Source organism: Carcharhinus amblyrhynchos, chromosome 9 (assembly GCF_965287045.1).
Source record: "Carcharhinus amblyrhynchos chromosome 9, sCarAmb.v2.hapA, whole genome shotgun sequence".
Lineage (NCBI taxonomy): Eukaryota > Metazoa > Chordata > Chondrichthyes > Carcharhiniformes > Carcharhinidae > Carcharhinus > Carcharhinus amblyrhynchos.
Window position 1 is genome coordinate 79,493,324 of NC_137332.1, and position 27,667 is coordinate 79,520,990.

Consider the following 27,667-nt stretch of genomic DNA (forward strand, 5'->3'; position numbering starts at 1 on the left):
AAGACGCACAGAAACTTTATTCTGCTTGAAGGGAAACAGATATCCTCCAAATTCTAACATTTTGCTAAATGCTACAAAAAATGCATTTCTGCATCAGTAAGGATGTCTCAGTCATCCCTCTCTTTTGTTTTGTTATTTAAATCTAGGGATCTGGAACCATTTGGAGTTACATGGGCAAAGGGCTCTGAAAATGCACCCCCCACTTGTTTGGTCTTTTGAGTGGAATTTCACCATATTCCTGCAAGATACATTCTACATAAAATGTCTGTCTCCAAACTGTCCTCAGCAGCAATAAACTGTAATGGACACAGGATCAAGGAAAGGTGGAGACACACTAGCAATCTCCATACTTCTGTCATTTAAACTATTAAGGCAAAACAGATGACTGCCATTTCTTTTTCAAGCCAGTGATACGACTACATAAAAACACAACATGTCTTTCAAATCCTTTGTGTCATTCAATAACTTTCTGAACACAAAAGAATGCTTGGGGAAAAATTGATTGACGATTGAAAGATGCAGCAGGTTATTGAAATCAAAGCTAAATACCAGAAATTCGTTCATTTCAAACACAAGACAATCTACACTAAAACAAACATTTTAAAATTATTTTGCTTTTTGAGGAATACTCAAAAACAGGTTACCATTGCTACTTATAGAATATGAGCAGGTTGGGATCATAAAGCAAAAAGATATGAACACTGTCACAAATGCTTTAAAGGTGTTTCCCCTCCCAAAGTCATCTGTGAACCATGGGCAATAACTTCCAACTCACCTTGGAAAGAGATGATCCGCAGAAATAAATACAAACTTACCTGGTCTTGAAAATTGCGCTGAAACTTCTGATAGTTAGAGCTCCTTGGGGCCTGCATTAAAAGACTCCTCAAAGGGCAGAGCACAATCCATCTCCAACAGATTCAAGGAAGCCAGGCCTCCTTTCTTGCTGTACTAGCTACCTTAAAGCAGGTAAGTTTAAAGGACTCAGTGAAATTGACAGGCCGTGAAGAAGCTAAGTGTCTAAACTAAGTAGACAGGACTTGGGTGGTCAGAAGATTGGAGAAAGGGGAATGGGTTGGGAGGTCAGAGGTGGGAGGGTGACAGAGGTGCTCCATGGGGTGACCAGTTAACTATTAGTGTAACTCTGGTGGAACCATCCAAAGTTAGTGTTTTAAATCACATTTTCGGATGGTCCCCAGCAGAAGACATTTGTCCAGAAGTAGCTAGCACTTCTGGGCAATTGCCATGTATAAGGGGAAGAAATCCCAATAGGATAGTAAAGATTTTTAAACCATTAGATATGAACTCACTGACAGAACCATGAGCATTGAGTTACATAATTTTAAAACAGACTTATAAGCTAAACAAGAAAGTAGTTTACACACATATGAAATGCAGTATGAGACTTAAACAAATGATTATGATTTAAAAACACATGCTGAAATTTTGAATGTACATTTTAAGAATCATTGTTCACTTTAGTCAAAGACAGATTGCTGCAAAATATCATGGCAAAGGGCATTAGGACAAAGCTATATTCTAAGGGAATACTGAAGCCTTGGAAATATGCCAATTTTTGTCAGTACAGTTTCTAATCATAGAATCCCTACAGAGTAGAAGGAGGCCATTTGGGCCATCGAGTCTGCACTGACCACAATCTCACTCAGGCCCTATCCCCAAACCCCACATATATACCCTGCTAACCCCCTGACACTAGGGTAAATATATCATTGCCAATCAACCGAACCCGCACATCTTTGGACTGTGGGAGGAGCACCTGGAGGAAACCTAAGCAGGCATGGGGAAAACATGCAAACTCCACGCAGTGACCTGAGGGAGGAATTGAACCTGGGTCCCTGGCACTGTGAGGCAGCAGTGTCAACCATTATATCACCATGCAGAGTTTCTAATGATGAGAACATTCAGGACACTTAATCAAAATTCATGAATAGGCTTTATTCACTATCCAGATAAGGTATATGCATGCCCAGATGCGGAATCATGTTTTAATCTGGTTTCGATGTGGATATGCCGGCGTTGGACTGGGGTAAACACAGTAAAAAGTCTGACAACACCAGGTTTTAGTCCAACCGATTTATTTGATAGTAAACTCACAAGCTTTCGGGTTAGCCCCTTTGTCAGGTGAATGGAAAGTTCTGGCCTCAGACAGAGCGTATAAGGCACAGACAGTTTAGAGATTACTGATTAGAATGCGAATCTTTACACCTAACCTGTTCAAGTCCTGAAGTGGCTAACAATGTGTGTGGAAGGAGCACTGATCACAGGTTAAAGAGATGCGTATTGTCTCCAGACAGTACAGTGAGTGAGGTTTTGCAAACCCAGGCAAGTCACGGGGCTTACAGATAGTGCGACATGAACCCAAGATCCCTGTTGAGACCGTCCTCATGTGTGCGGAACTTGGCTATCAGTCTCTGTTCAGCGACTCTGCGCTGTCATGTGTCATGAAGGCCGCCTTGGAGAATGCTTACCGAAGGTCAGAGGCTGAATGCCCGTGACCACTGAAGTGTTCGCCAACAGGAAGGGAACAGTCTTGCCTGGTGATTGTCGAGCGACAATCAGAATAGCACCCATTGACACCAACTCTCTGCCTCCTATTAGACAACCAATCCTCTATCCACGCTATCACCTTACCCCCAACTCCATGCCCCCTAATCTTCTGTAGCAACCTTTTGTGAGGCACCTTATCAAACGCCTTTTGAAAATCGAGAAACACTACATCCACCGGTTCCCCTCTGTCTACCGCACTAGTCACACCCTCATAGAATTCCAATAAATTCGTCAAACACGACTTCCCCTTAACGAATCCGTGCTGCGCCTGCTCTATCAAACAATTCTTCTCTAGGTGCGTCACTATTTCTTCTTTGATGACAGATTCCAGCATTTTTCCAACAAGATGTTAAAGTAACCGGCCTATAATTCCCTGCCTTTTGCCTGCTACCTTTTTTGAACAGCGGCGTAACATTAGCTGTTTTCCAATCTTCCGGCACTTCCCCAGAATCCAGCGAAGTTTGGTAAATAATCACTAAGGCGTCTACTATCACCTCTGCCATTTCCTTCAGAACCCTGGGATGCATTCCATCCGGTCCTGGGGACTTGTCCACCATCAGTCCCGCTAGTCGATCAAGCAATACCTCTCTAGTGACAGTAATCGCATTCAGGCCCTCAACTCCTACCATCATCATCTTTGGCTGTTAAAAAAACTGCTTTGTAAAGTTGAAAAGAATCTGCACCAGCTCCATTGATTGACAGATACTATGCTTTGAAATAGAAATGGAACACCATACTGTTCCATCAGTTTCAATCAATGCAGCTCAATATATTCGTTATGACAGCTGCAACCATTATGAATACTCAACTGGATTTCAAAATGTTAATGGCTTCAGCTCATCAGGCGCTCGATGTTTCAATCATTTTTGCATCATTTAACAGGCTTTAAAAATAGAATGTGTCTCTGATGTGATTTCTTGTTTGATAACATGGACACCTACAGGATTATAAGTTATTTATGTGCTGAAGTAGTTATTTTATTTACTTTCAGTGACAGTGTGTTTGAATTCAAGGCTTCATTAGATTATTGGAAGTTGAATGCTTTTCCACAGATTTCAAGATACTTTCCATTGTTCCTCCATGGCTCCTGAGGATTCTATATAGTGCACACTGGGTGAGTAGCTTTGATGAATACATGGGGATGGGAGGCACATCAGGAAAGCAGAGAGTTACCTGGATGCTTTGTTTCAGGCGGGGAGTCACATCACATGAGAACAATGTGTTGTGGATTCAACCAGAAAACGGGCTATTTTGGTCCATTAACGTGGAATGAGGCAGGTTTAAGAAACAATATCAGAGTAAAAGATCCCCTAGAAAACAATGACCATAACGTGGTAGAACTTAGCATTTAGTTTGAGAGTGGGAAATTTGGGTGAGGAACAACTTTACTACACTTAGAGAAAGGTAATTATAAAGGAATGAGGCAGAGTAGGCTGGACGGGTGGCACAGTAGCACAGTGGTTAGCACTACTGCTTCACAGCTCCAGGGACCTGGGTTCAATTCCCAGCTTCAGTCACTGTCTGTGTGGAGTTTGCACGTTCTCCTCATGTCTGCATTGGTTTCCTCCCACAGTCCAAAGATGTTAGGTTGATTGGCCATGCTAAAAATTGCCCTTAGTGTCATGAGCTGTGTAGGTTAGAGGGATTAATGAGTAAATATGTAGGGAAATGGGGGTAAGGCCTGGGTGGGATTGTGGTCGGTGCAGACACGATAGACCGACTGGCCTTTTTCTGTACTCAAGGGATTTTATGGAAATCCAGGACTGGAAAAGGAGTTTAGCTGGAAAGATGGTTGGTCAGCAATGGTGAACATTTATGAAAATAATTCATGACTCGCAACAAAGATATATCCCAGTGAGGAAGGAGAATATGAGGGAGGGGATAAATCAAGCATGATTCATCAAGTTAAGGAAAGCATTAAACTGAAAGCAAAACCATGCCATGCAGCAAAGATGAGTGGTAAACCAGAGGATTGAAAAAGTTTTAAAAACCAACAAAAGATGACCAAATAATAAAGAGGGTGAAGGTAAACTGAAGTCTCCAGACCTGCTAGCATCTCCCCACCCGTCAAGAGTGCTTGAGTCCAGTGGGGTTTAGTACTGCTCCTCATTAACGAGGAACAGGCTGCTGATCTGCTGGAGGGAACAGAGGCCATGAAAGCCCCCCAAGGTGGTTGGGGGCAAGGGAGGAATGCACCCTGGGAGTGCCAGCCTGCCCTCTGGCACTACCACCAGGACCAGAGGGGAGTGAGGCCTATGGAGTAGCTTACCCAGAGAGATCCAGGAGGCCAACAATTTGGGGTGGGGGGGGGCGGTGGGAGAAACAGTGTAGGGCCACTGCACATATGCAAATCTCAGCATTGATAGATTGGTGCACACTCAGTGGCCTGCTCTGCGCTATGCTGATGGCCTTTCAGGCAGGAATAGGCTCCACCCCTTGATTTTTAGAGCGAATCCTGCTACGGCAGTCTGCAGTGCTCAGAGCGTGGGAGATTCATTTTCAAAATATCCAAAAAATTCAGCAGGAGTTACTCACATTTTCATGTGAATTTGGTGCTTAGAATTTTTTGGGGAGAATCGCACCCCCCAACTCAAGTATTATAAAAAATGAACAGCAAGAGCTTCTTTAAATATATAAAAAGCAAGAGTGAGGCCAGTGTTAGACACTGGGGAAATAATAATAATAATGGCCTTCATAGCGAGGGGGATTGAATATAAAAGTAGGGAGGTCTTGCTGCAGCTGTATAGGGCATTGGTGAGGCCGCAGCTGGAGTACTGTGTGCAGTTTTGGGCGCCGCACCTGCGCAAGGATATTTTGGCCCTGGAGGGAGTGCAGAGGAGGTTTACTAGGCTGATACCGGAGTTGAGGGGATTGAGCTATGAGGAGAGGCTGAATAAACTAGGCTTGTACTCGTTAGAGTTTAGAAGAATGAGGGGAGATCTCATTGAGACGTATAAGATGATGAATGGGATGGATAGGATAGAGGTGGAGAGACTCTTCCCGCTCAAAAAAGACAGTAGGACTAGGGGGCACAGCCTCAAGATAAAGGGGAGGCGGTTTAGAACGGAGTTGAGGAGGAACTTCTTCACTCAAAGGGTGGTGAATCTCTGGAATTCTCTGCCCGTTGAAGTGGTGGAGGCTGCCTCGCTAAATATTTTTAAGAAGCGGGTTGATGGGTTCTTGATAAGAGAGGGGATTAAGGGTTATGGGGAGAGGGCGGGAAAGTGGAACTGAGCCACAACAGATCAGCCATGATCTTATTGAATGGCGGGGCAGGCTCGAAGGGCTAGATGGCCTACTCCTGCTCCTATTTCTTATGTTCTTATAATGGGGAACCGGAAAATGGCAGAAGAGTTGAACAAATACTTTGTGTCAGTATTCATAGTGGAAGACACAAATAACATTCCAAAAATACTAAATAATCAAGGGGCAGAAGTGGGATGGGGGATAAATATAAAAATTATCACCAGAGAAGTAGCACTAGGGAAACTGATGGGGCTAAAGGCCACTAAGTCCCCTGGACCTGATGGGTTGCCTCTCAGGATATTGAAGGAGCTACAGAACTCATGGATGCACTGGTAGTAATCTTCCAAGAATTCTTAAATTCTGGAAAAGTCCCAAAGGATTGGAAAACTGCCAATGTAACACTTGTTCAAAAAGGGAGGGAGACAAAAAAAAACACAACTACAGGCCAGTTAACTTGACATCTGTTAAGGAATATGTTAAAAATCCATTAAAAAGGATATAATAGCAGAGGATTTGAAAATGCATAATATAATTAAGCAGGGTCAGACAACTTTATTAGAATTCTTTGAAATGATAACAAACAGGACAGATAAAGGGGAACCAGTAGATGTAATATATGTGAATTTCCAAAAAACATTCAATAAGGCACCGTGCATTAAGGGTTACTTAATAAGATATGACCCATGATGCTGGGCATTGTATATTTGCTTAGATAAAGGATTGTCTAACTGATAGAACACTTAGTTGGAAAAGAGGGGCATTTTCAGGCCACAATTATTTACAATATATATTACTAACTTTGGCAAGGGAAGTGAATATACTATTGCTAAGTTTGCGGATAACACAAACATAGGTGGGAAGGCAAATGATGAGGATGATACAAGGGTCTGCAGAGGGATTACAGGTTAGGTGAATGGGCAAAAACCTGGCAGAGGAAATACAATGTCGGAAAATGTGAAGTTATGCACTTTGGTCAGAAGAATAAAGGAGCAAAATATTATTTAAGTGGAGAAAGACTGCAAAAAACTGCAGCTTAAAGGAAATTGGGTGTCCTTGTGCATAAATCATGAAATGTGCACAAGTTCAGCAAGTAACAGGGAAGGCAAATGGAATGCTTATCTTTATCCAAAGAAAATGAAGTGCAAAAATAGGCAAATCTTGCTAAGATTTCGCAAGGCATGAGTTAGACTATACCTGGAATACTGTGAACAGTCTTTTTCCCTTATGTAAAGGAAGATGTATTGCCATTGGAGGCAGTTCATGATTAGCAAATGAACCAGAAGCAACATGGTGAGAAATCTTATACACAACAAATAGTTAGAGTCTGGTTGAATGGCATGGTGTTCAATACAGGTTCAATAGTAGCTTTCAAAAGGGAACAGGGAAATGGAAATATTGCAGGATATGGAGGAAATTGCAGGGATACCAGGCTAAGTGAATTGTTCATAGCATTGCAAGATTAATGGCCCGGATGGCCTCCTCCTCTGTTGTCCACTTCTATAATTCAGATAGAAGAATACAATGTTAATATTTGAGGATTCTGCTTTTTGCCTATATTGTGACAAGCCTGTGGATACTTTCAGTGTGAAAATGGTAATTGAACTACAGTTCATAATGTGGCTGTACTTGGTTGGAAGATAAAAGTATTGTCAACTGCAAACATTCTCCAGAAGGAGGAAATGAAAATTCCTCAAATACTTTTTGCATTTCTGATGAGTATTATCCAGTGGCGGGTTTCGCTTTTGTGCATCTGTGAAACAACACTATTATAAGTTGGAATCAAGAGAAACAGCAAAAAAAGACAAACTGAAAAGGGTTTAATTTTCAGATACAGTGCATATAGTGCGGCATGGTAGCACAGTGGTTAGCAGTATATGCTAGACCTGGGTTCGATTCCTGGCTTGGGTCACTGTCTGTGTGGAGTTTGCACATTCTCCTCGTGTCTGCGTGAGTTTCCTCTGGGCGCTCCAGTTTCCTCCTCCAGTCCAAAGATGTGTGGGTTAGGTTGATTGGCCATGCTAAAATTGCCCTTAGTGTCCTGAGTTATGCAAGTTAGACAGATCAGTGGGCAAATATGTAGGGATATGGAGGTAGGGCATGGTGGGATTGTGGTCAGTGCAGACTCAATGGGCCAAATGGCCTCTTTCTGTACTGTAGGGTTTCTATGATCTTTCTAAACAAAAACATGGATCTTTGCTAATAAAATGAATGCAGTGAAAGGATCTCAATTTTCCCCACTCTACTAAATTAATCATCCATGAAATTCAGAAACTCTTTAAAGAGCTCAGGCTTCTGTTTGCTCAGCATTTGCCAACAGTCAACACAAATGGATTGAAGTTCAATTAGTAGAAATTGCAGTGTTGTGAAATTTCATGCAAGCATACAAACAACTGAGAACTTCTTGGAATAAAAAATTAACATTTGAGTATGGATCGCAAGAGGGCCCGGTATATAATCAAACATGTAAAAATCAAGATTCAAGAATTACTCAACCTTTCAGTCTTCAGCTTCTGGACGCAATGACTCAGACCATATATATCGATGCTCTGCCCAACTGAGAAAGCCCAGACCACTCACACAACCTGGCTATTAAACAGTTCTCAGATTTGTTCGCCTGTCAGCTAACCACCCACATCTCTATGCACACACTCTGATAGGAACACACAAATTTGGAGCAGGAGGGTTAGGCCAGAAAGCCTTCAATCCTACTCCACCATTCAATAAGATCATGGCTGATCTGATTGTTGCCTCAACTCCCCTTTCCTGCCCCCATAACCTACATTTTCCACTTCAATAACCCTCATTTTCCACCCCGATTCTTCTCGATGGGTATGGTGATGGGAGCGAAAATCTCGAGTAGCACAAATTGCATTTCACATTGGCAGGAAGTCTCACCATGATAGTTCACATTCTCACCAGTGACATAATGGGAATCCTGATATTCAATATCAAGAACATTATTATAATACATTTGAATCTCGTTATTAGTTTTCCACGCCTCAATCATTCCCCCCACCCCACCACAGGAAAATCCATTCATGTTGTTGTGAGACAGACTGGTGTGAATTACAACTGACTCACATGCCATGCATCTGGTGGGCAGACCTCCTAGAGGAGCTCAGGTGAGTGCATTGCTCAAAGTGGTGGGAAGAAGGTCATGCTGCGCTGGGCGGGACGGTCTGTGCCCCGATACTTGACTTTTTCATTCAATGTTCCTAAACAGAGTGAAGAAAGCCGCTGTTGGCGCCAGCGGCTTCAACACTTTTTCCTCACCTGCTACCACAATCTATCAATGCAGAAAATTCCATCCCCAGCCTCACCACTGTCTGGGGAACAGAATTCCACACTCTAATCACTCTGAGAGAAAAGTATTCTCATTTTTGTCCTAAAAGGGAGGTCTAAAGCTACGTCCCTTCTTTCTCGTTTCCCTGACACAAGGAAATATCCTCTCAACATCCACTTTATCCAGCCCCTCAAAATTTTATCTGTTTCAATAAGATCACCTCTCTCTCTTATGAGCTCTCAGGGGTATAGGCCGAACCTGTTCAACCATTTTTCATAAGATAAGCCCTTCATCTGAGGAATGAGTCAAGTGAACCTTCTCTGAACTGCTTCTAAAGTAATTATGTATTTATTCAAATAAGGAGACCAAAATTGTAAAAAAAACCTCTTAGCAAAGCCCTGTGAAACTTTCCCATTTTGATATTCCATTCCACTTGCAATAAATGTCAACATTTCCTCGGCCTTCCTAATCACTAGCTAAATCTGTAAACAAGCTTTATGATTATTGTACCAGGACACCTTCAGAGGGCCAATCCTTCTTACTGTGATAAATCTTTGCTGAGAATTATTAAATATCTCTTTAAAAATTTGTCGCTGCAACTCTATTGACCTACCTTTTAACCTAGCTTTCCAGTTTGCTTTAGCAAGGTCTAACTTCACGTTCTCAAAATTACCTTTACTTATGCTGAAAACATGAGTCATCGACCCATGCTTTTCACTTTTAAACTTTTAAATTCTACAACACTGTAACTGCTGTCACTTTGTGGCTCTTTTACTACAGATTATTCATTAACCCTGTCTCATTGCTCAGTACCTGGTCAAGGATAACTTGCTCCTTGCTTGGCTCTAGTACATACTACTCCAAGAAACTATCTCAAAAACACTTTATGAACTCATTTCCCAACTATCTTTGCCAATCTGATTCTCCCAATCTAAATTTAGGTTAAAGTTACGCATTATTATTACAGTACCTTTCATACATGCCTCATTTGTTACTTCCAGTATGATCTGTCCTACAGTGTAACTGCTATTCAGGGGCTCATAAACGACTCCCACAAATGACCTTTATTATTTCTTATCGCTACCCAAAGTAATTCTATATCCTGCTCTTTCGAGCTAATGTTTTATCTTAGCACTCATCTAATGGCATCCTTGATTCACCTGCACCTTTTCCGAGTTTCCTGTCATTCTGACACGGCAAAAGCCATTCAACTTTTAGGTACCACATCTAGTCACCTTTCAATTATGTTTCTTAAATACCTATTAGTTTGTGATCTTTATCTCAAACTACCTAATAATTAATTCCTTTTGTTACACCTGCTGTGTGCATTCAGATGCAGGGCCTTAAACTTTGTTTTCTTACAATTTTTGCAATCACTGGCCTTATCTATTCCTTCCTGTCGCTCTCTGTTAATCAATACCATAATTGCTGCCCTGCTCTATTATTACTTTATTATTTGTTTCAATTTACTATATTTTGTCTCATTTGATCCATGCCTCCACCATTTGGTTTAAAGCCCACTTTAACACCCTAGTTATACAATTAATCAGGACAATGGTCCCATTAGGGTTCAGGTGTATACCATCCAAACGGTACAACTCCCACTTTCCCCAACACCAGGTCAGTGCCCCATGAATTGAGATCCATTTCTCCCACACCAATTTTTGAGCTATAATGCATCTCTCCGATGCTATTTACTCTTCACCAATTTGCTCATGGCTCAGGTCATAATCCAGAGTTTACACCCTGGAGGTTCTGCTTTTTAATTTAGTTCCTATTTCCTCATACCTCCTCAACAGAACTTCTTTCCTCATCCTAGCTATATTGCTATACCTACGTGGACCATGACAATTGGATCTCCCCCTTCCCACTGCAAGCTCCTCTTCATCTCAGAGCATTAGTCCTGAAACCTGCATCAGGCAGGGAACACAGGTAAGGGGAGTCTTGCCCTCAGCTGTATGGCAATGTCTATCCTCCTGACTACACTAGTAGCACTACATTTCTATTACTTCCTCAACTTAAAGGCTTCCAGTATCAAGTCGATTAGCTAATCCACCCCTCAGCTCCTGGTCTCATCCAAGCACGCTGTAAGAGCCTCAGATCTGCAGGACAATTGCAAAGACTGAGGATCCTGCACTCTTGCCTTTTGGGTCCCGTGACCTGTTGCACTCACAGTCATACCCTTCGTCCTTGACTACTGACCAAATCAGAAGACCCAATCCTAAGGGGTATGATCAATTCCTGGGACATGCATCCAGCTAACTCCTCCTCACTGATGTATTGCAGTATCTCTAGTTTAACCTCAAGCTTGGTGGCTTTAAGTCAAAGCTCCTTAAGCCAACAAGACTAGGAGATCTCAAGTTCTGCAATTGCAACACATTACCGGCTCTGCCATTCTCAGTGCTTCTTAATTAAGTAATTATTTCATACCCCTTATTTAAAATATTAATTTTCCAGCTATTTGCGCATTTCCGAAATTCACCAGCCAATTTCTTGTGATGTTATTCTCCTCTCGCTGATTTTTGTTGAAGTCCCACCATTTTAATTTCTCTCGCCACAGGTTTTGCTATTTTAACCTCTCTCCCAAAATCTCGCTGTTTTAATCTCTGTCCCAAGTCCTGCTGCTTTAATTTTGGGACAAAATCTCACTGTTTTTACTCCTCTCTCCCAAAGTTTTGTTGCTTTAACATAAGAACATAAGAAATAGGAGCAGGAGTAGGCCATCTAGCCCTTTCAGCCTGCCCCGCCATTCAATAAGATCATGGCTGATCTGAAGTGGATCAGTTCCACTTTCCCGCTTTTTCCCCATAACCATTAATTCCCTTGTCTATCACAAATCTATCTACCCGTGACTTAAATATATTCAACGAAGTAGCCTCCACCACTTCAATGGACAGAGAATTCCAGAGATTCACCACCCTTTGAGTGACGAAGTTCCTCCTCAACTCCATTCTAAACTGCCACCCCCCCACCCCACCCCCCCTTATTTTGAGGCTGTGCCCTCAAGTTCTGTTTTCCTTTCTAAGCAGAAAGAATCTCTCTACCTCTACCCTATCTAACCCCTTCATTATCTTGTCTCTGTAAGATCCCCCCCTCAGCCTTCTAAACTCCAACGAGTACAGACCCAGTCTACTTAATCTCTCCTCAAAAGCCAACCCCCTCATCTCCGGTATCAGCCTGGTGAACCTTCTCTGTACTCCAAGGCCAATATATCCTTTCGCAAATAAGGGACCAAAACTGCACACAGTACTCCAGTTGCAGCCTCACCAGTGCCTTGCACAGTTGCAGCAAGACCTCCCTGCTTTTATATTCTATCCTCCTCGCGATAAAGGCCAACATTCAATTCGCCTTCTTGATCACCTGCTACACCTGCAGACTGAGTTTCTGTGATTCATGCACAAGGACCCCCAGGTCCCTCTGCACAGTAGCATGCTGCAGCTTTTCACCCTTTAAATAATATTCCTTCCTACTATTATTTCTACCAAAGTGGATAACCTCACATTTGCTAACGTTATACTCCATCTGCCAGGTCCTTGCCCACTCACTCAGCCTATCCAGATCTCTCTGCAGACTTTCTGCACTCTCCATGCAATTCGCTTTTCCACTCATCTTTGTGTCATCAGCAAATTTTGTTACCCTACACTCAGACCCCTCCTCAAGATCATCTATGTATATGGTAAACAGTTGAGGCCCCAGCACCAATCCCTGCAGCACTCCACTAGTCACCAACTGCCAACCAGAAAAGCAACCATTGATTCCAACTCTCTGCTTCCTGTTAGATAACCAATCCTCAATCCACCTCTCTCAATCCACCAATCAATCCTCAATTAACCTCTCTGTCCTGAAGCTGTGTTGTTTTAACTCTCCGTTCTCAAGTCTGGCTGTTTTAATCCTGAGCAATTACACAACTTTGGAAAAATGGAGATATAATGGCAAGGTCACTGGACTGATAATCTAGATGCCCCAGGCTAATGGTTTGGAGACATGGATTCAAATCCAACCATGACAACTTGGGGAATTTAAATTCAATTAATAATATCTGGAATTGAAATCTACGTTCAGTAATGGTGACCATGAAACTATAACAGGTTGTCATATGAACTCATCTTGTTCTTAAATGTCCTTTCAGAAAGGGATTCTCGCATCTTGACCTGGTCTAGCCAAAAAGCAACTCCAGCAATATGGTTGACTCTTAACTGCCCTCCAAAATGGCCCAAGCAAGTCCTTCAGTATGACAGCAATTAGGGATGGGCAACAAATGTTGGCATGGCCAGGGGCACCATATCCCATGAAATAAAAACAACTTCCACTTAAACTGGGAGAAGCTAACTGAGCACTGACCAACCGCAACCCTTCCCGTGTTGCATGGTACACCCCACATCATGAATTATGCATCCTATGGTCAGAGGAAATATTGACTTATATCCAAGAACTTCTGAACATGTGCAGCATGAAAACATTCAACTTTCATCAATACTTTAAAACACATGTAAATTAAAATAATCTCAACTTACCGGTCACTATCCGAGTTCCTCAGCGATGGTAGTATCTGGCGGAAACTGGTGTTTCGATCAAGCTTTGGCTGGCTCTTGGTTCGTTTGATAGAACCCTTTAATCGCTTGCTGAAAAATCCCTAAAATGAAAGGAAAATAAAAAATAACTGAGTCAAAACCAAGCTGATCTGTGAAGGACAAAGTGAACATAAGGAATGAACTAAGAGTAGTAGTGAATCAAATTAAATACTCTACATTCAACCCTCCAGACATGAGGCCACTAACTATTTCATATTTCTCAAACATAATGGAACTTTCAGAAATTATAAAATTTGCATACACAAATAAAAAGTGATCCAATTAAAAATGATTTCTAGTTATTGCATTGTAACCCAAGACTATTTTAGATATATTTCACAAAGTAACAAAAGCTGAACTGGAACAGCTGGTGCTGAGAGTAGTCCAAAGAGTCAGAAATTATATAAACTTTACATGGGTGACAAAAGGGGACAGTTCTTGTTCTACAATCACCAGTATATCTCCTGGCAATAGGTTAAATATAGGTACATGGATATTTTTGTAGAATTTTCCATCCTTACAACGTTCAGACTCATACAAAGTTGTCTTTCACTTGTGGATTCAAGAGGTTGAATTGAAAGCTGTGCCTAAGAAGTATCTGAATAAGTGCTATTTGTGTGTATCGTGGTTCCCAGTTTTAATGGATTCCAGGGGACCACCAACAACATCAAAATAGCAGCTGGTCGTATTCCTTCTTCATTGTCAGGAAGTCCACGGAGGCCAGTGATGAAAAATGCTACTTTGCTGATCTAGATGGACAGACAGTGCAGGATTTTATGGCCTTGCTCGTCCGAATATCATAAAATCCTGCCCAAGGTCAATGTATCTTCCCGTTGTCCACTCCTTGCTCACTCTGATTCCTGTGGCAGGTGAGGCAGTAAAATTCCTGCAAGTACTTTGCACGCTGATTGCTGTAATGTTAGCATGCATTGAAGTTCACCAACTTTGGTGCAGAGAAGTAAAACTCCAACATACATTTTACACTGCCAGGAACTTGAGTGCCACTTAATTTGTAGAACAATTATTCCCACTGAAATGATTCACACCATCACCGAGAGCATTGGTAAAAATAGACAGGGTAGAAAGCTATTGCCAGGGTAGAAAGCTAAGCCATTTATTAACTTCAATCCATTCTGAAATGCACAAGTAACAATTACATGATCAAGCATCTGATTCTTATACTGTATGCCCGTTGTTGATTTTATTCCAAGGGATTTTGCAAATTTCAGTTCTTCGCTTTGGCATGTCATATGTACATCCAGGAAAAGAGATGTTGAATCATAGAATGAATCAGCTCTGAAGGAATCCATTTGGTCCATCAGTCTTGTGTCAGGTCCTTCAAGAGCTATCCAATTAGTCCAACACCAGTAACACCCTGACCAAAGTGAAAACAAAGTACAGTTCTCACTTCCTAACAAAAGTAAAATCAGAAGCAAAGTATTTTGTGAGCTGGATGCCTGTCAGTTGGACACTGATGATACTGAGCTTCATAGATGAAATTTACAAGATGATATTTGCAATGCCTATGAGGCAAGGTCAGATTCTGATAGATTTCAAAAAATGGTCATTCCATCAAGGAATATATCATGTACTTTAATGATCTATGTAAAAGATTGCAGAAACTAAATTAAGCGATTCCTTACTCAGCGATTCCTTACTAGGCTAAGATGTAGCATATGGATGACTTCCAACATTTGGTTCACAGAAAAGACACCTTTTTGAATCAAATGCTGTTGCTTAAAAATTATTCAGAAGGTTGTCACTTTCAACATCTTTGATGGCATAAATGGGGCATTCTGCTTTCTCACAAAGGATGGAGAACTCCGCAATTGCAGCCTTTAAAGATCATCCAGATACTGGCAAAGGCATGAGGATTACAAAAGACTTGCAAAAAAACAGGAATGAGGATGAAGGCATTTTTAGCAGATATGGCAAAAGAAAAGATTGGAGTAGAAATAATTGATGAGCAAACGCCAGGAATACTGGGGGAACTGTTATCAAGTGCTCAGATATGTCTCAAAATATCAATACAATCAACTGCCCAATGCAGAACAGCAGAGTTTTCAAAGTGATGCAGAATACAGAGAATCTGGAAACTGAAGAGATGCTGATAAGTGAATGTTCTGTGCTGTGTTGGATAGTGGTTGCACCTCTGCAGTGTACAAAGTAGACTGGTTAAAATGTTAATTGGATTCGATGATTAGTAATAATCAAAGTAAGGTCAGGGAGCATGAAAATTCTACCTGGTTTAGGCTTGGGATGGCAACAATAAAAAGAATAATGATTCCATGCAAAATAGCTTCAGTAAGTAATTTTATTGGTACAAATGCAGTCTCTAGTGATACCGTCACTGCTGAGCAAGCCTTCTATGAAAAAGACAAAATTGAAACTGGACATGCAACATGATAAAGCAATTATTTTTAGAAAGTTGGAAGATTTGCAACATACCCAATCAGATTATTATTGCATTCCTTTAAGAAAACCTGACATTTCTAATCAGAATGTTAAAGTATTAATGATATCAGTTGTCAACAACAGTAGAAAAAACTCAAACTGTCTTAAAAGGTTCAGAATCAATTCTTCCATCGTCTTGTCACCAATTTAAAATCCCACTGAAGGACACATGTTTGGTTGACAGTGAGTAAAAGCTTATTGGTGAGATTAGAGAAAAATTAAATGAATTAAATGATTGAAGGATGACACCACAATGCAGATGTCAGAGGGAGCATTCCCATTGCAGGGAAGTTAATCTTTGGTGCTGTTGGCCACATGTTGATCATCGCCTTTTTGCAGGATGAAAACCTTCAGAGAAAACTATATTTGAAACTGACTAAAGAGATAAGCGATGTAGCAGTGAAGCTGTGGAAATTAAACAAATGTGTTTATAGATTGAATGATTATTTTTGAGTCACATGTAGGGTATGTTGGCAGATTTCCTTCCTTAAGCAGGACTAGAGGGCACAGCCTCAAGATAGGGAGGGGGGGCAGTTTAGATCAGAGTTGAGGAGGAACTTCTTCACTCAAGGGTGGTGAATCTCTGGAATTCTCTGCCCTTTGAAGTGGTGGAGGCTACCTCGCTGAATATATTTAAGTCACAGGTAGATAGGTTTCTGATAGACAGGGGAATTAAGGGTTATGGGGAGAGAGCAGGAAGGTGGAACTGATCCACTTCAGGTCAGCCATGATTTTACTGAATGGCGGGGCAGGCTCGAAGGGCTGGATGGCCTACTCCTGCTCCTATTTCTTATGTTCTTATTTTGATTGCTTAAAATCGTGGAATTGCGTGGCTATATTCTCTTACTTGGGATTTCAAACCTTGACTACTTTAAACAAAAGGTTACTGGGCCCTAACTGCATCGTTACAATATTGATTATTTTTTATAAACTCTTCACATTTATCTTATGTCAAAGGCTAGGAATGCTGTGGTAAGTAACTTCCCTTCTGACTCTCCAAAGACTGTCCACCATATCACATTAAGGGTGGTGAGAGGATTGCAGCTGGATGGGTATAAACTTAGGAGACTGGTTTACAGGTGACCACCCCCCCTCCCCCAAAGAAGGTTGCCCTCCAACTTGTTCTTGCCCAACACCATCCTGCACAGGAAATGCCACAGGCAACTGACCTGGTGTGGGCCTTCCGCAGCCATAGGTAAAACAGCAACAGAGGCTGAATGATTGAATAGGCTCAAGATCAAACAGGTTGCCCAAAACTTTCCCTGCCCACTATAAAATGGGAGACAGGTTGCAAAGCCCATGTGCTGCATTTTATGAGCCCCATCCCACCTTCAAACATGCCAATGGGGAGCCATTAATTCCAGATGACAATTGATAATGGGTGGCAGACCACAGTTGTTAGCAACAGTGCCAAGCACTTAGGTTCAATTGCCAGCTTTGGTCACTGTCTGGATGGACTCTGCATGTCCTCCCCGTGTCTGTGTGGGTTTCCTCTGGGTACTCTGGTTTCTTCCCACAGTCTGAAAGACGCACTGGTTAGGTGCATTGGTCATGCTAAATTCTCCCTCAGTGTACCCAAACAGGCATTGAAATGTGGTGACCAGAGGATTTTCACAGTAATTTCATTGCAATGTTAACGTAAGGCTATTTGTGACACTAATAAAGAAACTTTAGACTTGATGGCATAAATGGATAAGCTCAACAACATGAATGTGGCATCCAAAGAAAACATTCCACTGTGTGTACTTTGTACCAGCAGCCTTGGCAGTTTTCCTCAATGCAAATTTTGCATAGCAAAATGATTCTTTGATTTTCTCATGTGCACATGCAGTTGAAAACAACAAAGGGCAGAAAATAGCAAAGTTGGATGCAAAATCTCAATTTGGTTACTCAATTTAAATTAATTTTCCCATTACACAGGAATTATAAATATTGCTCCTGAGCAGCGCTCACTGGACTTTAAGTCATTCCATCACACCAAGCATAATAATTACAGGATCCTACAGTGTTCAGAGCTATTAGGTGAAATTACTACTCTCCTACCCATAGAGACAGAGTGCACAGACCCTTCCACAATAGACAATTTACTTTTAAAATCAATTGATAGATCCCATCTTCTTAGGCCAATCTTACAGTATACACTTCTCATTGAGAATATATCAGAATAATTCCTGGAATATGAAATCATATCTCAGTCACTACCCAGGATTGAAAATGGGACTGTTTACTAATTCATAAGACATCTGCTACTGATGAGAAAAATGATATGTAAACTGTATCACAATTTCAGATAATTCCAGACTGAGAAAAATCACTGATTGTCATCTAGTAATATAAGTGGACTTAGTGATATCATATTTAAATGAGAAATGAAGCAAATATAAAAAAGTATTTACATGACATCCTTCATGGTGCTGGAAATCTAAAACTGCTTTATGGACAAGCAGGTACTTTCATTACGCTGTCGCTGTAACTGTGGAGGAAAAGCAACAACCAATTTGTGCACTAAAAAGGTCTAACAGACAGTACTGCAGTAACTAATCTATTTTAGTCACATCAGATAATGGATAACTGTTGGTCAGGATACCGGGGAGAATTTGCCTGTCCTCTTTTGAGCAGTACTATGGGAATCGTTAATAACCAAGCTCTTAGAGCTGCACTGAAGTGTCATCCTCGGTTTTATGTTCAAGACATACCATCAAGTGCACAACCTTGAGCTGCTGGTGACAGAAAATAGGGACATAAAAGGACAACAATGGAAAGGCAACTAGCTTTTTAAAAAAATTCTATCATGGAATGTGGGCATCACTGGCAAGGCCATCATTTAATACCCATCCCTTACTGCTTTTGAACAGAATGACTTGCTAGTCCATTGCAGATGGCACTTAAGAGTCAACCACATTCCTGTGCATTGAGTCACATGTAGGGTACGTTGGCAGATTTTCTTCCTTAAAAGGATGTGAGTGAACCAGTTGGGATTTTATGACAATCAAACCATCAGTCACCATTGCCAACATTAGCTTTCAATTCCAGATTTTATTAATTGAATTTAAATTCCATCAACAGCACGGTGGGATTTGAACCTGTGTGGTTAAAGCTGAGGCTTTAGGATTACTAATTCAGTGACACCACTATTACGCTACTATCTCCCCAGAAAGTTTGCAATGTAGAATAAGAGAAAGATAAAACTGTTTCATTTACAACAAACTCAAAGCTTGTGTTGTGGATAATCTGGTGGAAAGAGAGCAGTCCCATTTACCAAATGGCTTCTGTTAACCAAGCTCCACAAGTACAGTCTTTCAACATTAAAACATGCATTGATGCTCTTGGAAATTGTAGTTTGCAAGGATTAATTCTTATCATTTAAAAACCCATTGTGCATTGCTTTTTAAAATTTCTGCAAACTCCATAAAAAGTTATCTCTCTCTTGTTCTTTCGTTGTCAAATTTGGGACGATCAAATGTGCTATGTGATTGATAAGCATCACATTGTAATATCGCATAATTATTACGACAGGGAGAGCAGTGTATTACAACAAATTACATTTACACAGTGTCACTATTGTAGTAAAACATCCCAGGGGCTTCACAGGAGTATTGTATAACAAAAAGGAAATATTCAGATAGATAACACAAAGCTTGGGCCAAGAGGTAGGTGCTAAGGAGTATTTCAAAAGGAGGAGAAAGAGGGGGGGAGTTGGAGGGATTTAAAAAGGGAATTACTGAGTTTAGGCCCTATGCAGCTGCAGGCACAGCTACCAATAGTGAAACAAAAATCAAAGCCCTCCAAGTTTTTACTGGGGAAGTTTAATTGCAAGCACATACATGCAAAAACACTTAGTATACCATTTACAGTTCCTTTAGACCCATTCTTTTGGTTCTTTTGCCTTGCACCACTATCACTTCTGTGATTTAGTCTCACCTACATTCCACCCTCACGCAGACTTTTGCCTTTTTTCTTTCCTAATCTCTTAGATCTGAGCTTCCTTTCATGCTTGTACATTTGATTAAAAACTGTTATATCTCTAATTTCTCCAAGCTCTGACGAAAGGCATTAACTCTGCTTCTCAAATTATGCCTGTTGAGTTTTTCCAGCATCCACAGTATTCTACTTCAGTTTATTCATACCACCTTGGTTAAACAGTCCAGGTTGCAGCCAAGGACAATCTTTTGGAACCAACAATGCCTTCTCTTTGGGCTATACCTCACAGCATGGATTAGCAAAAAACACTGCACTTAGTGAAATTAAGCTGTTTGTGGTCTGAGCCATTTGTGTCAGTTTAAATTTAGTGAGAAAAAACTAAGACAGTCTGCATGAGATATTGTGTTCATAAAAGGAGGGGTGAAAATTGACCTCAAAAATAATGATTCCCACTATACGTTGACTTGCATGACAGTATGAGAATTTTCTTGGGATGAGGGAGTTGGGGAGCAAAATATTTCCCCAAAACTACAGTCCACTACCTCATGAAAAAGTTTGGAAAATTAGATATACAATACACAAAAAGGAATCAGCAAATTACTGGAAAATAACAGCAAGCGATTTAATGTGTTAGTAATTTGAGACACTCATCAGCTTGGTGATGGTTGAAGGAAAATCATAGAATCCCTACAGCATGGTCCATCGCATCTGCACTGGTTTTTCTGTAACCCCACTAAGCTACGCATCTTAAGGCACCAAGGCGCAATTTAGAATGGCCAATTGACCTAATATGCGCATCTTTGGACTGTGGGAAGAAGCCGGAGCACCCAGAGGAAACACGCAGACACAGGGAGAACATGCAAACTCCACACAGACATTGACCCGCGACCACAATTGAACCTGGGTCCCTGGTGCTGTGAAGCAGCACTGCTAAACACTGTGTCACCCCAGAAAACAAAAACACGGCATTTTACAGAAGTTTCCAGCCACCAGAGGGAGCTTCAGGCCACAAAAGGTGGATACTTCACTCTGAGGGAACTTGACCTTTTCAGCTGTAAGAGATTTAGTATTCTGACAGTCCTGCAATCCAGCTAACAGACAAGTCAGCAGTGTCATAAAGAAATAAATATTTTTTACCAAGGCATACATATTTTGAATAAATTAGACAAAGGTCTGGCTCAAAACAAAGTGAGAGCAATGAAGAGTTTCAAATTTCACAGTAGCACATTTATCTATTCAGAGTCAGAACTAACTGACTTTGAAAAATTACCTTGATTTATTGAAAAACAAGAAATGACAGTTGGCTGTGCAGCTAGAAAAGATTCCAAAACAATTGACAAAACCTGAGCTAGTTCCCCAAATGCTCATTCCTTAATGTGTGGCTGCAAACTTCCAGCAAACTGACAAATATGAGTGAATTGTCAACAATACATAATTTTCTGTGACATGCTGCGAGAAATCCTGGGAAATGTGAAGAAGACTATAAACAAACCCCCTGCAGTGGGGTTGTCCAACCTCCAGGCAGATGCAGAGGCCCTGACCTAGTTGCAGTTGGCCCCGGAACAGCCAACTGGAGGAAGGGTCTTGTTACGGCAGGAATGGGAAGAGCCTTTTTGGTGGTGAGTCGGGGAAGGGCCTTTTTGCAGCTGGCCTGGGAAGAGGCTTTTTTGCAGCGGCCCAGGATGAGCCTTTTGCAGCAGGTCTGGAGGAGGTCTTTTATACAATGGGCCTGGGGAGGTATGCAGGAAGAGCTTGTTTTCAGCAGGGCTGGAGAGGTTTCTTTTGCGACATGTCGAGACAGGTCTTTCAATGGTAGACCCAAGCTGGAGATGGTGCCCTGGTGAATGTGGGTGTGTGCAGGTGTGGTGGCAGTGGAGTGTTTGTGGATGGGACATTGTGTGGAAAGGGGGAAACACCACGTGTATGTTGTGTGTATGTATGTGTATGGGGGACAGTGCATGTGTATATTTGTGTATGGGGGGGCAGAGGGCATGTGTGTAGGAGCGAATCTTTGTGTGTGTGTGTGTGTGGGGCGGGGGGGGAGGAGGAGGAGGAAGGCGGGGAGGAGGAGGAGGAAGGCAGGAGCATTGAGTGTGTGTGTATATTTATGTGGAATAAGACTGTGTCTTACTCCCAATCTCAGACTTATCATTCACTCAGTACTCGCGCATCCACTCAGTGCGTGAAGGTTAATGAGCACCTGACATTGTCAACACACACATGCCTGCTCTTTGTTTTGAATAATTATTAAACTTATTAAATTCATGGTCTGGCATTGCTTTACATTTGCCCAGAACATTTTCTTTTTCTTAACACCCCAGCTTGTTTGAGTGCAGCTCCAACAACTTTCAAGAGGCTCAGAATCATCCAGCCCACTTGATCAGCACCCCTTTCACCACCTTAAACATTCATTCATTCTCTCCACTATAGCTGCAGCGTCTACTATTTACAAGATGCACTGCAGTCAGTCACCAAGGTTTCTTCGACACCACTTTCCAAACCAGCAATTATCTGCCAAATTGAGCAAAGGCATAGGAATAACGCCGCCTGAAAAGTTCCTTCATTCTCATTCGGTCAAAATCTTAGAACTTCCCATGCCAAAATGTATTGTGGTAATACATTCACCACAAGGACTGCAGCAATTAATATCTTCCATCTGATTCCCCACCAGCAGTCTGTCTCCACAACACTATTCTCCAGCCTCATGTAACATCTGCTTGGCCTACCCTCTTTCTATTTTGGTACCAGCACAACAATTCAGATGTCTCTAATGATAGATGAGCAATCAGAGGTGTGGTACTTTTAAGCTCTTGCACACAGTATCTCAGGGTCACAAGCAGGATCAGATGCATTGTCCTTTTAAAAAAATACAACTCATAAGCAAGAGAATCAGCTCTCAGGAAGTAAGTTGATCAACCCCACCCTTGGGGAGATGCTAAAGACTCCCACTCCCTGATAATGTCATCAAAAGCAATGCAATGGGAAATCAAATGGATTTACAACACAGGCACAGAAACAGGATACAAAATCAGTCTCAGAGTACCAATAAAAAGGGAAAAAAAAATTTCCAATTATAATCACAATCAAGGTTTTTCTGTTGAAAAGTGTATTTGCATGTGTTCAACTGGAATTACCTCATTCATACATAGCTTGCCAATGCCCACTGCCTTTGCTAATCCAGGAAGTGTGGCATTTGGACCAGATGTCGGAAGGCTGTTAGTGTCCATAATACTGTATGTAACCTTGAGCATTTTCAGTAGAGAATGGCACAACTAGATAAAAGAATGAACTGGACAGGATATAAGGACTTCCTAAAGTCGTGACCAAATTCTTATAAAACCTGGTTATCAACTGCTCCTTCCCCCATGCCATCCAGCCAGAAACATGGTGATGCTACTATATAATTAAAAAGAACTAAACATGCCATAAATTATTAGAGCTTCAAGGTCTGTCCCACAAATAAGCAACAAGGCTTTTGATGGTACATCTTCAACTTGATGGTTTCAAATTGTACTGATGAAAGCCATTTCAACATTCAACTCCCTTCTCTACCAAAAGCAAATTAATAAACTCCAGAATTATATCCCAAATATGAACACAAAAATTTAAAATTATAATGCCTTCTCTGGATAAAGCCTGGAGACAACAATCGTGCCAAAAGGCCCACAAGTCACAGAATCCCGACAGTGCAGACAGAGGCCACTCAAGTCATCCAGTCTGCACTGACTTTCAGAAAGAGCATCCTACACCTTCACCCCCATCGTGTTGTGTGGCACTATCACTGTGCTCAATGAGATAGATTTCAAATAGATATAGCAAGATTGGGCAATCAGGAGGCACTGTGGATCATCAGCAGCAGCTGAATTGTACTCAGCCACAATCTGTACCCTCATGGACCAGTATACCTGCCACTCCACCATTACCATTAAGCAAAGGGATCACCCCTGCATGCCAGGAGCAGCACCATGTTCTTCAAAAATGAAGTTTAAACATGATGAAGCTCCAATAGAGGACAACTTACATGCCAAACAGCATTTGCAGGAAGTGATAACGACAGAGCTAACGATAGCATCAGTAATGTGATGGAATATGTCAAAGTGCTATCAAGTGGCATTTGATTAGCAACAGCCTGCTCTCTGATGCTCAATTTGGGTTCTGCAAGGGCAACTTCATTACAGCCTTGTGACTGCCGTTGATATCAAAGGCACATCTGAGCGAGTGCAGAATCAAAGAACCCTGGCAAAACTGGAGTCAATGAGAATCAGGGGAACACTCTCCGTTGGTTAGAGTCATACTGAGCACAAAGGAAGATGGCTGTAGTTGTTCGAGTCAGTCATCTCAGCTCCAGGGTATCATTGCAAGGGGTTCCTCAGAATAGCGTCAATGGCCCAGCCATCTTCAGCTGCTTTATCAATAACGTTCCTTCAGCCATAAGGTCAGAAGTGGGGATATTTTCTGATGATTGCACAATGTTCAGCACTGGTCGCAATTCCTCAGATACTGAAGAAGTCCATGTCAAAATGCAGCAACACATGGACATGGCTAACAAGTGGCAAGTAAAATTCACACCACCACAAGTGCCAGTGGCCACCTCTGACAAGAGAGAATCTAACCATGACCCCATGACAATCAATGGCATTATCATTGCTGAATCTGCCACTATCAACATCCCAGAGGTACCACTGATCACTACCCAACTGGACCAGTCGTATAAATACCATGGCGACAAAAGCAAGTCAGATGCAAGACCTGACTCCTCTAGCGAGTAATTCATCTCCCAAAGCTTGTCCACCATCTACAAGGTGCAAGTAAACAGTGTAATTGAATACTCTCTACTTGCCTGGATGGGTGCAGCTCCAACAACATCCAAGAAGCTCGAAACCATCCAGGACAAAGCAGCCCGCTTGATTACTTCACCTTCTAAAAACATTCAATCCCTCCACCACTAACCAACAGTGGCAACCACGTATACCATCTACAAGATGCACTTCAGGAATTCACCGAGATTCCTTATGCACCTCCTTTCAAACCCATGGCCACTACCATATAGAAGGACAAGGGCAGCAGATTGATAGGGACACCAAATCCCCGTCCAAGCCACTCCTGGTGTGTAAATATATCACCATTCCTTCACTGTCGCTGGATCAAAATCCTGGAACTCCCTCCCTAACAACACTGTGGGTGGTGTACCTACATCACAGGGACTGCAACGGTTAAAGACAGCAGCTCATCACCACCTTCTCAAGAGTAATTAAGGATGGGCGGTGATGGGCAATAAATTTTGGCCTAGCCAGCAAAGCTCACATTCCTTGAGTGAATTAATAAAGAACAGTTTTAAATCAAAGCAACACTCTGGGCTGACTTTCTTGGGGATTTATGTTGCCTAGCCTAGTGCCTGCACCAAACATTTGAAATTCTGCAGATGCTAATGTTTCAAAGCACTTGACAGTTTTGGGCAGGCTAATTTTGTTAAACTATTTCATGCCAAATTAAAATAGTCCTTTGAAAGTCCTCTTCACAATACTGAAAACATTGACCATAAAGTTAAAGGATGTTTTGGATACAAGACAAATTTAGGATCCCTTCTTATCTTTGTCCAGTTCCACCCCTCCAAAAATCTCCACCAAATTAACATTTTTTTACAATTCTGAAACAACTGAAAAATAATACAATGCTGCACACTGTTTAATTATTGTTGTACTCTTAGTGTAATAGAAGACTAATCAGCATAAAGTACTGAACTCCAAGAGAATTACAACTCCCTCACCCAATGCCCTCTCTAAAGTGAGCTGATATTTCAGGTTTACTCTTTTCCACTGATATGACCCAAATTTTTCCTTTAAATGGAGCAAGGATTTGACACAAGTTAAAATGCATTAAATCCACAAATGAAATATACAAGGAACGTCCAAAATAATGCAAAATATAGATATATTTCTGACTGTTGCAGATATTAATCAACTTAATGTCAGCAACACTAGAAAAACATTTCAGCAAGTCCATACTGAAAAGCAGTGTGTGATTTAACTACCTGTCCTCCAGTTCTGCAACAAGGCAGCACGCTACAATATCCATGCTCAGCAACCCTATACCTCTACATGAGGCTCCCAAGTGAAAGTTAGCAGATTCCAGGAAAGGTTCCAGTGTTTTGACTGGACATGGCTGAAGGTCACAAGACTTTCTCTCCCTCTCCATCTCCGCCTCCCCACTCCACTACAGTTAAACTCAGCTCTTTGAGCTTGCTCACACAAACACTGAATTACTTCTCTCCCAGATGTGAATGTTACCACGGCTGGGGACCCCTCCTTAGCAACGGGCAGTTTCCATCTGGAGCCTATCAGTGCAATCTTTTAAGGCCGAGCCAGGTGTCCAATTCCTCCTGACTGACTCTCCCAACATAAGAGACAAAACTCCACATGCAGGTTAAATATTGCTTTCTCTTTTTAAAAAAAGTGAAAGAATTTAGAAATATATCCAAATCCAAGTCATTCAAAACTTGGGTGAAATCATACATTGGTGGCACACAAATATTTGCAACACAGAGTGGTGATCAAGCTTGTCCGAACTGGAGTGAATTACAGTATGCCTGCAATCCACCTTAACCCTGAGGTTGCTCATTCATGTAGTGGCAGTGTTGAGTTACAAGTTAACCATTTACCCATCTACCGTTAAAACAAGCCCGCAGTAAGAATTTCAGGATTGGCTCAGGTATTTAAGAGAACAAATATAGTTAGACTGCAATTAAGTTAAGCAGTTTGAAACCCACTCTCCAAGCTAACAGGGCTGAGTTGTTTGATGGCTGAGGGAAACACAAACATGCTTTAAATTTTACAACCAAAATGTTATTCCCTCTACTCCTGAGCTGCCAAGGCTTACAAGGCAAAAGGATATGGCAGCATTACAAGGCAGTAATGATATCCACAGTGCGTCAGGAAGGGACAGAGTACAAAGATAAAAAAGAGATGGAGTCAAAAAGGGTAAAAATGGTTACAAGGCAAAATCAATGATTCTTTACTTACATGCATAAAAATAAATGAATGAATAGCATTGAGGTTAATCAGTATAGCTATTAAAGATGAGGTTACAAGGAAAACTGAGAACTAAATACGCAGCGGTATGTGATGTTTTGTAAGGACAGGCAAGAAGGAAAGGACGGTGGGGTAGCTTTGTTTAGTACAAGATGGAATAAGTACGATAGCAAGAGATGATCTTGGATTGAAAGATGGAGAATCCATATGGGTGGGGATAAGAAATAACAAGGGAAAGGAGACACTGTTAGGAATATTCTGTAGGCCCACTAACAATAACTATATTGTGGGATGGAGAATAAATCAGGAGATAATTAGGGCATGTAAAAAAGACAGTTATTGGGTGATTTTAATCTTCATGTAAATTGGGAAAATCAGACTGGCGGAGGTAGCCATGAGGGGCATTCAGTTTAAAAATTGGCAAGTCATGTTGCAGCTTTTATAGAACCTTAGTTAGACTGCATTTGGAATATGGTGTTCAATTCTGGTCGCCACACTACCAGAAGGATGTAGAGGCTTTGGAGAGGGTACAGAAAAGACTTACCAGGATGTTGCCTGGTATGGAAGGCATTAGCTATGAGGAGAGGTTGGAGAAATTT

At 41.5% G+C, this 27,667-nt stretch overlaps 1 protein-coding gene across 8 annotated transcripts in view; it reads right to left on the minus strand.

The window, feature by feature from the left end:
- The window catches only part of rasal2 (RAS protein activator like 2), a 388,464-nt gene that overhangs the window by 93,125 nt on the left and 267,672 nt on the right, over positions 1 to 27,667 (minus strand). For 7 of the 8 annotated variants that reach the window (XM_080195958.1, XM_080195961.1, XM_080195959.1 and 4 more), the window contains exon 5: positions 13,609 to 13,727. In XM_080195958.1, the coding sequence (XP_080052084.1) occupies positions 13,609 to 13,727 (119 nt within the window). Of the gene's footprint in view, positions 1 to 13,608; positions 13,728 to 26,071; positions 26,264 to 27,667 lie in introns of those variants that run through there. The other variant, XM_080195965.1, reaches the window with a different exon arrangement.